Genomic DNA, 11,140 nt, shown 5'->3' with positions numbered 1-11,140 from the left:
GTCTGGGATGAAAGTTACATTACAGTGAAAAGAGTAGAGAGTAAAATCTGGGAGGAAGATGTGCTTTTGAACTTACTTCCTTTCAGAAAACCTGGTGACAGTGCCAATCAGAAAATATCCAGAAGAATCAAGCTGTTGGTTATGAAACAATCGATTATTTCTGTTTTAAACCAAAAAACTAAAGTGCACATTTAGGACAGGCATATGCCTCCTCTAAGTCAGGACAGTAAAAGAGTTTTACATACATAGTCACAGGTAGAAGCATAGCGAAGGAAGGCTGCCTAGATGCCATCTCAAGTACTCACATAAGAGAGGTGATACAGGTTTTAATAACATTAGCCTTTATTGATGACAATGGAAAGATGTTTTAAAGCATTTGGTTTTCCATAAACAGGAAAGGAAATTTTGCTTGCTATGATGCAATTATATAAAAACTGTGTTTCTAATATGAAAAAGAAGGTTTGCATACTTGATAACAGTACCATCAAGAATTTCTAAGTAATGGTATTTTTGACAGAAAAGGGAAAAGCAAACTTTCATGGACAGAAGTCAATAGTATAAAGCAATCACAAGCATACTACAGTGAATTCTGACAATTTGTGAGCACAGTTCTTGAAGATGGCTGAAGAAACAGATCCTAGTAGGATCAAACTTCACATATTTACACTCACAGTGTAAAAGTAATATTGCCAGTTAACTCAAATACGCATTTTCATTGCTGTTCCAGAAGTCAGGGAAGCCTAGAAGCTAAACTTCAACCTCAGATGTTCACACCTGAAACAAAATTCCTCTTGCATCCTGCATAATTAAGGCAAATTTTGTTATCTTTTGAAAATACCTCGTTTCTGCACAAAAATAAGAAATAAAAATAAAACTATATATATATATTTAATGGAACACTGTTACATATGGTCCAGCAGAATAAGGCACAAAAAGTAAATAAAATGCAAAAGCTTATATAAAAGTTAATGTGTTATTCTGAATGGAATACAGCAAAATTCAAGTAGATGAGTATACTCGTTTCTTGCAGTGGGAATTAGACTTCATGTAGATATTTCGTGCTAAGTCTGATGTACAAAGATTCAGCGTGTAAGTACAAACTATCGGAAGTAGGTCATTTGAACAGTGACTGTATTTAGAAATATGGTACTTTTCAAACCACCTTAAACAAGGCTCCTCAATGGGACTGTTTGACCTGAAATCTAAACATTATTTTTTCCGGGAAATGAGGTATGTTTGGTTTCTTGCCCAGGCCACGGGAAATTTTGTATGCATGCTTAATTGGCATACTGATATTTTCATTAATATAAATGACATTACATGCCAACGTTGGGAATGTTTGCACAGTGTGTTTTTGCAGGTACTCACAAGCATATTTTCTCAATCTAAAATTCCTCAGAGATTACTGTGCGCAATGGCCCACTTGTATCGGTGCATTATCAGGGTCAGAAACCTTTTAGGTGAGTTGACAGAAGCGTGGTCTGTTTATCAACAAATCTGTATTTGTACGTGTACTCATAGAGAGAATGGAGAATTTCAAGATAAAAGGCATGCATTGTAATCTGTTGTCTGATCACAGCCTCAGAGTCCCTCCCAAGTAACAGATACAACATTTTCATAAGGAAAGGGGAGAGCAGAAGAAGTTTTCACTTTCTTCCCACAGTTTCAGCTAATTTCTTCAGTCTCTTCTTCAGCTCTAGAGGAAACTTCTCATAGCACTTTTTGCAGACAGGCTTCATATCGAACTCAACGAATTTATTCCTAAAATGACATAGCAAGAAAACAAAGTTTTAGTGGAAGGGATCCTGGAGAAAATAAAGGTCGTATTAAATGCGCACAGACAAAAAACTGCAACTGCAATTTATACATATATATGAAATTACTTTCATAAGCTTATATACACTGCAGACCGTGATTGAAATACTGAGTGAATTGTGCCCCTATTTATAACTGTGTCTCTTAAAAAAAAAATCTTTCAAACTCAGCTGTATTGCTAAGCAAACTAAGCTTAAGATAATAAAGTAACAATATTTCAAGTTGCAGTTTTGTGAAAAATAGTTGGCTGTGACAGCCATGAATGCATGCAAAAACTTTAAGTAAAAGCATCTGTATAGCACTGACCAAAGAAGAAAGGAGCACAGGTGGTGGTGAGAAGAAAAAAAGTTTACAAACAGATGGGCTTTTTCTTTTTCTGCTTCTCTTTCTCCTTCGCTTCACGTTCCCGTTTGGCAAGGCGTCGCTTAAATTCATCTGGCATTTTCTCATAGCAGTGTTTGCAGACAGGTTTTAGATCAATTTCAACAAACTTATCTCTTCACAGTTAAAGGCAGAAAAAATAAAGGATGAAAAAGGAGAAGAATTAAGAAGACTGAACTGAAGGAAGAACGGAACAGGCAGCTGGAAGAGATGTAAATTAGTAAATGGAGCAAGAAGAAGGTACAGGCACATTTTCTCAGTGTTGTTCATATGGCTTTTGTATTGTAACAGTTAAACCTACAGCAACATCTAATATTTTAAAGATAACCACTGATATGTTTTGAAGGCATCACACCTATCGATTGACTTACTTGAGCGTTAACTTAGTGTTGCAAGTTGAACAAGCAAAACAGTTCACACACCATGCCTTATTCAGAGCAGATACAACTAGAGCAAGGAAAAAAAAAGAGAGTAAATCATTAGCTTTATCAAAATAATTAACAGTTAAGCTCAAAATGTTCGTGAGATGTGAAAAACAATCATTTGAATCTTGTAGTGAGCATTAAGATCTGCAACAATAATGAGGCAAGGCCTGGAAGGCACACCTGATTGTTGCACAGTGGGACTGTGAAGCAATGATAAATCTGTCTTGCAGAGGGCACACAACTCTGCTTTGGAGAGGAAGTGTCTTCTTTTTGTTCTGTACCTCAATTTTCAGTTACTCCTCTCTTTCAGTATACCTTCGCACCTTTCCCTGCCAAAAGTTGCTTCTGTTTCCAACCTCAGATCAAGGATTCTAACTAAGGTTCTAAAATTCCACATGGAGCTCTTGGAACTGGTCCAGAGGAGGGCCACTAAAATGATCAGGGGGCTGAAGCACCTCTCCCATGAAGAAAGGTTGAGGGAACTGGGCTTGTTCAGCTAGAGAAGAAAAGGCTCTGGCGATAGATATCTCATTGTGGCCTTCCAGTACTTGAAGGGAGTGTACAAATAAGAAGGGGAACGGCTTTTTACAAGGGTGGATAGTGATAGGACAAGGGGGAATGGTCTTAAACGAAGACAGGGGAGGTTTAGGTTAGATATTAGGAGGAAGTTTTTCACACAGAGGGCAGTGACACACTGGAACAGGTTGCCCAAAGAGGTTGTGGATGCCCCATCCCTGGAGGCATTCAAGGCCAGGCTGGATGTGGCTCTGGGCAGCCTGATCTGGTGGTTGGTGACCCTGCACAGAGCAGAGGGTTGAAACTAGATGATCATTGTGGTCCTTTTCAACCCAGGCCATTCTATGATTCTACAATTCTATGATTCAGGACAATGTTCTTCTCCTATATTTTGTCAGCAGCAAACAGAACCAGAACTTTGTAAAGCAACTTCTTTTCCCACACTATGGGGCAAGCACATCCACATATGCTTATACTTCTTCCACTGCTTGCCAAAACAATACTAGTCAAAGGAAAGTCTGCTTACAAGAGATCTCTATAATGCAGTCTCTTAAAAAACTGCTGCCACAAGTGTTTGTTTCACCAGATAGAGGGAAAAAAAAGATTGGATACTCATCATTTGTGACAGCAGTGTCAAATTTGTGTGTAGAAACGAAAGAAGAAATGTAGAATAATTGAGGATGCAGAATGAAAATAATTACTACTTTATAATCTGTCCAGTTCAGTGACTGAAATGTACAATATTGAGGGTCAGATTATATGGCATGACATTCACAACATACAGAGATGTGAAGATCAGACAAGGCTGCATTTACTCATTCACTCCAAGCCCCTGTTCTCTTCATTCAGGATCTCAGTGCAGAGGACAGCACTTCTGGATTGTTGTTCTGCAGGTAGAGTCCAGTCCCAAAGTCTGGCGAAAGCGCATTTCTGGAATGTAGGTCTCACCCTATATTTACATGACTGTGAACTACTTTATGGCTCCTTTTATATACCAGAGGCTTCCTCCCACTTTGAGAGTGGCTTTGGCTTAGGTGAGGCTAAGATGTGTGCTACAGTGTTTACTTCAGGCAAGTGTAGCTAGGAACAAAATAACGTGGCATGACTGCACGTGGAATGATTTGCCTTGTGGTATTTTATCACTGTTGATAGTCCAAAAAGCCTACAAAGCAATCTCCCCTCCTCAAAATTAAGACACTTCCAGTTATACCTTCCCAGGACAGATCTTTTCAGGTACAATTCCTCCCTGGTTTTGTGAAATTATCATCAGCCTCTATTTTCAAAAGACAGGTGCCTGTGACAGATAGGTGAATATCTCCAGGAACCAAACTGAAACAGTGGAAGCTGGGAACTTCAAAAAATAATCCCTCACAAAGCCCACCTAAATTGTTCAGTATCTAAATATTTTTCCAAATCTGTGTCGTGATCCCTAAATTCATTCGAGGAGATGCCTCGAACTGTGGTCATTCTCACAGTTGTACGTGTCCCTTATGAAAGCTGGTGGGGGCAGGAAGCCTCCTCTGCATCTCTCAACATCCCTGGCCTTTGGTTATTACTAAAAGGTTTCCAGCTGACCACGGTTCTCTTTAGCTCCTGTTTGATCTTCCATCATCATGAAACACCTGCTGTAAGGTCTTCTTCCCCTTTGGCCTCTGACTAATCACATCTATTTTAGCTTCTGATAGAGAGAATGCCTCTTTGTGGTTTAATGGGAGCAGTAAGGGATTCAACAAAGGATCTTCCTTCTACTTTTAGAAAGAACTTTCATCAAAACGTAACATTAAGAAAACAGCTAGAGAATTGCTTACCATCTCCTTCAATCACACGATTGCAATGGAAACATACATCACCAAACAGCTGAGGAGGAAGGAGAAGCAATGAATTTTTAATGTAATGATTTTATTGACAATAATTTCTCAACTGCATTTCAATCGCTTTCCTGTTTATTTCAGTTTAAATAAAGGAGAATGATGGCAAGTCTGATTTGGATTTCCAATTCAATCTTGCATCGTCTTATCACAAAAAGTCTTTATAATAGTAAAGATAAAAACATTTCCTAACATCTGCTTGACCCTCTACAAATATGGTTTTGTTTTGCTGTCCCTAATTCTGAACATTTGAACATTTGAAATTCAGCAATGAAGAGTCACATATACATTTTTAGTAACCATCCAGCTGAACATCTGGACAACCATTCAACACACAGCTCTTACCTGGTATATGTTCTTGCTCTACCGTGACTGCAATACTATTGCTAACAGTGTCATGGCTTTTATTGTCTGCAGGGATGCCAGCAATACTTCAATCACCTGCCCTTCGTCGCTGACAGATTTAGGATCCATCTGTAATTAGCAGATACCTTACAACTCCCAAATGTAATCCTCCTTTATTTATCCAAGCAAAGATGTGTACGTAACACCCTGCATTTGGCTGACAAAGAAGAAAGGTCTATCCATTATGGTGCTGGACTGCACAATCAAAGGAGTCTGGAGGGAAATGGTACAACTCCATATATCTCTTCTTCAAATGCAAGTGGTCACTAGGTGGTGCCCTCTGACAAATTTTGTCTTTGTTAGTCTTCAAGTGGATGAAAGAGCTGCTTGATGCAGTGTATCTTAACACAGTCACCTTAGAATTGCAGCTGTAAGGAAGACCATGCTACCCAAAGACTTTGTGTTAAACCACAGCTTCTGAGTGGCGAATCGTCTTTATGTTCTTGGGAAAACCGGGTGTCATTAGCTGCTCTGATCTTAGAGATGTGTAAAAGCTTGAAACAGCTCAACATAAGCAACACTAAGCTTGAAGAACAATTAGATTCTGATTAGCCCAGCTATCCTTTATGAATTACACGCAGTTTTCTTTTTTCAGTGCAAAACTTACCTATAGAGAAACCATATAAACTGATTGCAGTGGAACACATACTAGTTAGCTTTATACTCACAGGTGATCATAAGAAAACAATCTCTCTAATTTTCCATCTCCCATTAATAAAATCTGTTTGTAAGTTTAAAAATTACAATTTTCAAAAACATGCAACCTTACCTGATTGTAGTGGGTTTCACAATATGCCAAGCCTTTTCTCTCATAATGACGATGACCCAGGAATGGCTTTTCACATTTTGCACAAACGAAATGCTGTGAAGAAAATTATGGATTTATTTTGGATTTCTTGTAAATAATGCTGTTTCTTTTTTTGAGAAAGCAAATAAACAATCCCTACTGAACATGACCAAAGCCTACTGAGCTCGCTGTGCCATCTTGAAAATAAGAATTACGACTATTGTTTTGTGCTTTAGATCACTAACATAACATTCCTCTTACTGTCTTTAACATTTCAACCCAAAACTTACAAAAAAGAAAAAAAAATGCACCGAAGTGGTTCTGATATGTTATTAATGACAGAATAAAGTGAGATCAAGTAATTTTAACCACCATTACATCTTGTGAAGAAAGCACTTGCTGGAGGAAAATTTCACAACAAAGACTGCTTATCTTCATAACTTAAACGGAAGATAAAGAACTAAATCTTGCACACAGACTTGAAATATGAACTGTCACCTAAACTGCTTTAGAGATATTTACATGGCAAGTAACTGGAAACCATAAGAATATTATAATGTCCACTAATATTACGTTTGTCACAGAACTTTACTGTCTTTCTATATATCCTGCTTCTCACTTGGTGACATTTTCTTCTACAAGAACCTTGCAATGCTTCCTTGGACTACTGATTTTAGCTCCACAGGCAGAAGTCTTTTCTCAGTGAAAGATCAGACACATGAAGGTTGAAAATAGGATTAGGAGATGCATTTGCTGATCACTGCTGCATACTTTTCTAATCCTTTCATGGAAACTAATCAGCGATATTTCAGTTAAGTATGTTAACGTTTACATTTGAGAAAGACAATGTGTCAGCTGATGTTTACCTCCACGTGCCACTGTTTGCCCATAGCATTCACCACACGTCCTTCAATTGGTCTTCTACATGCTCCACAGATGGGGACGCCCATTTTGTCATGGCAAGGTAAACAATATAATTCTCCCTTCAGCTCACGAGCATCAGCAGTAAGTTCCTTCCTGTTCAGAAATTCATTAATTGAATGATTAAAGGAACTGAACAATTTCAACTCAAGAGCTTCTGTAGAGATAATTTAATTTTTAGCACTTGTTTTAGTAACTGTATTTATACTATAACTGTATTTATACTACAATAATGTATTTAGCAGCATCAAATATGACAGTTCAATATGATTATTTTTTAAACAAGATTGATTGATTCCACAGAAAACTGAGAAAAGCCTGCTAAGTAGGATGCATCAAATTTCTCTGAAAATAGCTACTGAAACTTTTCTCACACAGGTTAGAAAGCTGTGGTCATGCCTAGCTTACATTCTGGCTCTCTTAGCATCAGTATCTTTGAGATTTACATAAATGTAACTGAAAGGAAAATGTACTCCTCTGCATTTTCTCCATGATATCAAACATCAGAGAAGGAAAAATATAAGCTGACAATAGCGCTAGCACAATACTACTGTTGTTTTTCAAATCAGCCTCTGCTATGATCCTGAAATGATAGCTTCCTTTGTACTAAAAAATAAACAACTAATAATGTGTGCTATATCCTACAGTGCCCCCTGATCCATGCATCAGTGGGGAATGTAGAAACATGCAGCTATGTATTCTGCAGATGCAGAAGCTGACAAAATGAGGTGAGAGAAAGCTTAAAAGAAAAACATACTTTGGGGAACTCAACTAAAAAGAAAGAACATAGGCAAGATAATGAAGCAGCCGAAGAAGACCGCCTTTCTACTCTTCAGGGCAGAAAAATAATGTCAATGATTTTGCTGCCATAAGCAAGTTTGTGCCCAGATTTCCTATTTTCTAAGGTACTCTGTGCTGTAAATTACAGTCTTTCCTCACTTCTCAACAGATCACCTGTTGTTTGAATGGAAGATCCTATTCTACTACCCCAAGAGACGTAACCAGACACGTATCTAGTAGCAAGGCACTCAGAACCCATCCCTTTTGCCTGTTGTACAGTACTGGTTTCCACTTTAAAATGGAAATGGATGAAGCAAATAAAACCAGCATTCTCCTGTTTTCTTTTGTGGAACTCAAGTTACCCGCAGTTTGCACAGTTGAAATGATCAGGGTGATAAGGATCATTTTTGAAAATGAGAGGTTGTTCGTCAATAATGGCATGGCACTTCTGGCAAATGTACTTTCCCAGGCCTCTGGCTTTTTCCCTGTTATGGCAGGGACGGCAGAGATGTCTGAAACAACATAAAAGGAGACAGGTAAGTACTAGCACCTGTTACTACAGTAAAAAATAGAAATTAAGCATCTAATAGAAACTCAGCTCTTTTTTGGAGGAGAATAAAGGCTTTAAAACAATTTCTTTGGTAGGCAAGCCAAGTTCAGAAGAAGGCGTATTATTTTATTTTCTATCACCATCAAACTCTTAAAAATTTAGATTGGAAGCTGGATGACAAAACAGGCCCTAATTCTGTAAATAACTATGTGTATCACATTAAAAATATGAAATCAATGGCTACATAGTCTACTTAAAAAAATCCATGAAGGATCCCACTGAAGTGAGAGCACTTAATAATGAATAGGGTGATAAACTGGACTCAAATTGAGAACTCATGTTGGAAAAAGAAAAATCTATTTAAAAATGGCAATACTTCTGCATCTGATTCGTTTCTAAGTGTCTATCACAGTATTGTACTGATCCTGAAACACCATCAGGTACAAAACACACACTTGACAAGAAATCTGGAGGTAGATAAGTAGTTAATATTTTATGTGCATATTTTAAGATATCCACTCCTAGTTTTGTGATGCATTCTTAGACCTTTTTCTCATAAAAGATACTTCAGTTACTCCATCTCAGCAGGAAAGCTTTAGGAACCATAACCTTTACATCCCCCCCAACTTTCATTTTCATCATTATCAGTGATAGAGGGAAGGGTGAAGACCCACCTGCCAGCATTCTTGACAAATCCAATATCTGCCAATACTTGCTGGCAGATATCACAGCAGAAGCATTCTGGATGCCAACTGTTGTTCATAGCTTTAATAACACGGCCAATAATGAACTCACCTGTAGGAAACACAGTAACAGGATGTAAAATACCATGCTGCAACTGAATCACTAGAATTACATAATCATTTTTGCTTCTCCCTTCTTCTAGAAAAGGATATTTTGGAATTGTCATTGACATAGTGTTGGTTTCTACTCCGCTATGTCTATAATCAAGCTCCAAATTCAAAGCACAACAGAACTGAGTTTGAGTGGCCTTGACTCTACTGCAAGAAAACTGGAGTTAAAGTACAAAGATACAGTAGGAGAACGCACTTACTAAATAGTAAATCCAACACACACACCAATTTCTGATCTACCACATAGTCCTGTCCTGTGAGGCACTGAAAAAGTGAGAAAACTACCATTTCATATTTTCTACTGCACAGCCATGCCAAGCATGCACATTGTTCTCTGCACACACATTGCAGCCATGGCCCCTGAGCAGTGCAAACACTGCCTAAAATATGTCAAGAGCTTAGCTTCCTGGTGCTGTGAAAGGCTGAATCCTGGCTCTAAAGAGCCTACTAATCAAACAGCTGTCAAAGAGAAGCGATCAGGCAGATAACAGATATGAATGAAATGAAGTCTAGCATGCAAGTCTGTGGCATTCCCATGAAGTCATAACTTTTCAAGAATAAAATTGGATGGTCTCTAGAAGTGTAGGGAAAGCTTGAGGCATCAGTGCTGACAACAACCCTGTTGATTTTGGCTACTCTCACTAAATTCAAAAACTGGAAAAGCCCAGTTCCAGGCAGGATCCATGGAGTGCTGCAGGTAAGTGACCTGGGAGGCAGTCCAGCCAGCCAGTCACATCCTCCAGCAAATTAACTTTCTTTTAACTCATGTGTTGGAACAAGTCAGTACATAAAACTGATGAGATTTTAACAGAGTTTGTGCTATAAGGAGTCAGAGTAGAAGCAGCAGAAACTAATGGGCTGTGGCAGCTGGGTGGGAAAAGTCCTGAGGATACATGGTGTAGCTCCTCCATTAACCTGCCAGAGCCCAGAACAGTTTCTGTTCTTTCTGAGTGCTGCAAAGGTGAAGTCCCCTCTGCCAAACTCACCAAAGGGAAGCTAGGAGCAGATCAGCGATAGGAGCAGATCAGCAACAGGAGAGGAGCAGAGCTCTGCCATGTATGGACAGTGCTAGTATGCAGGAAGAGCTGTGCTTTGTGTTTCAAGAGGTTAGAAAGGAGGATTCACAAAAGTCCTTTCCAGGCCAAGAGCAGTAAAGGGAAAAGGGAAGCTGTGGCACACAAGAGCAGGAAGAGAACAAGGGAGGGAGACTGCAGAGTAACTGGAGGAACACAAAGGTCCCTCACACTTGGGAAGTGACTGGACTGTAGAAGGAACAAAGCAGTTCCTTCTGGTTTGTCACACACTTCAAGTTCACTCAGATATCACCATTGAGCTCTTCCTCTTCCCCTGCTTGTTCAAATCTGCAGCTGTAAATCCAAAGGTCCAGAACATCTGCTTCCCCTCCTTCCAGCATCCGACCACTCCCTCTGCACAAGGGAAAGGCCTTACTAACTGAAGTGAAAGTTGTAGCAGCTTGCCCAGGTGCCTCAGAAAAATAAGAGCTTCCAGACCTGATCAACAAGGATACAGCAATGACTTCTCAACCCTGACCAAGCAAAATGTGTCACACACAGAAAATCTGGTGTAAAAGAAAACTTGCAGTTGATTGCAGTGTAACAGGCATGCAAGCATTTACTCAATAGCAACAAATAAAATGCAGCCCTCAGTGTTACACAGAGTAGACAACAGATGCTGAAGCCTTAAAGGAATTTGTGTCAAAAATAGAAAGCTGGTGATATCACTAGATGATAAAGACTGCCTCTGCTTCTATAGAGGAGGACAGCATGGATAGGTTACAATTGTCAGAACAGATAAAGACTTGCAAGACGGTTTCAGCT

The 11,140-nt window shown here is 39.0% G+C and overlaps 1 protein-coding gene across 7 annotated transcripts in view; it reads right to left on the bottom strand.

Annotated features, from left to right (window-relative positions):
• Positions 1-318: 318 nt before the first annotated feature.
• LIMS1 (LIM zinc finger domain containing 1) overlaps positions 319-11,140 on the bottom strand; it is a 64,189-nt gene continuing 53,367 nt past the window's right edge. For 4 of the 7 annotated variants that reach the window (XM_010728225.3, XM_010728228.4, XM_010728207.4 and 1 more), the window contains exons 4-11: positions 9,123-9,243; positions 8,261-8,410; positions 7,064-7,214; positions 6,180-6,272; positions 4,946-4,994; positions 2,568-2,643; positions 2,122-2,312; positions 319-1,761 (exon numbers count right to left, since the gene is read on the bottom strand). In XM_010728225.3, coding sequence (XP_010726527.1) covers positions 2,165-2,312; positions 2,568-2,643; positions 4,946-4,994; positions 6,180-6,272; positions 7,064-7,214; positions 8,261-8,410; positions 9,123-9,243 — 788 coding nt within the window. In that variant the 3' untranslated portion in view covers positions 319-1,761; positions 2,122-2,164. The remainder of the gene's footprint in view (positions 1,762-2,121; positions 2,313-2,567; positions 2,644-4,945; positions 4,995-6,179; positions 6,273-7,063; positions 7,215-8,260; positions 8,411-9,122; positions 9,244-11,140) is intronic. The other 3 variants (XM_085214846.1, XM_003203187.5, XM_003203186.5) reach the window with 1 other exon arrangement.

The sequence above is a fragment of the Meleagris gallopavo genome, chromosome 1, assembly GCF_905368555.1.
Source record: "Meleagris gallopavo chromosome 1, MGAL_WU_HG_1.1, whole genome shotgun sequence".
In the NCBI taxonomy this organism is placed as follows: domain Eukaryota; kingdom Metazoa; phylum Chordata; class Aves; order Galliformes; family Phasianidae; genus Meleagris; species Meleagris gallopavo.
The sequence above is the reverse complement of the archived record's forward strand: the minus strand, read 5'-3'. Positions and strand labels throughout refer to the sequence as shown.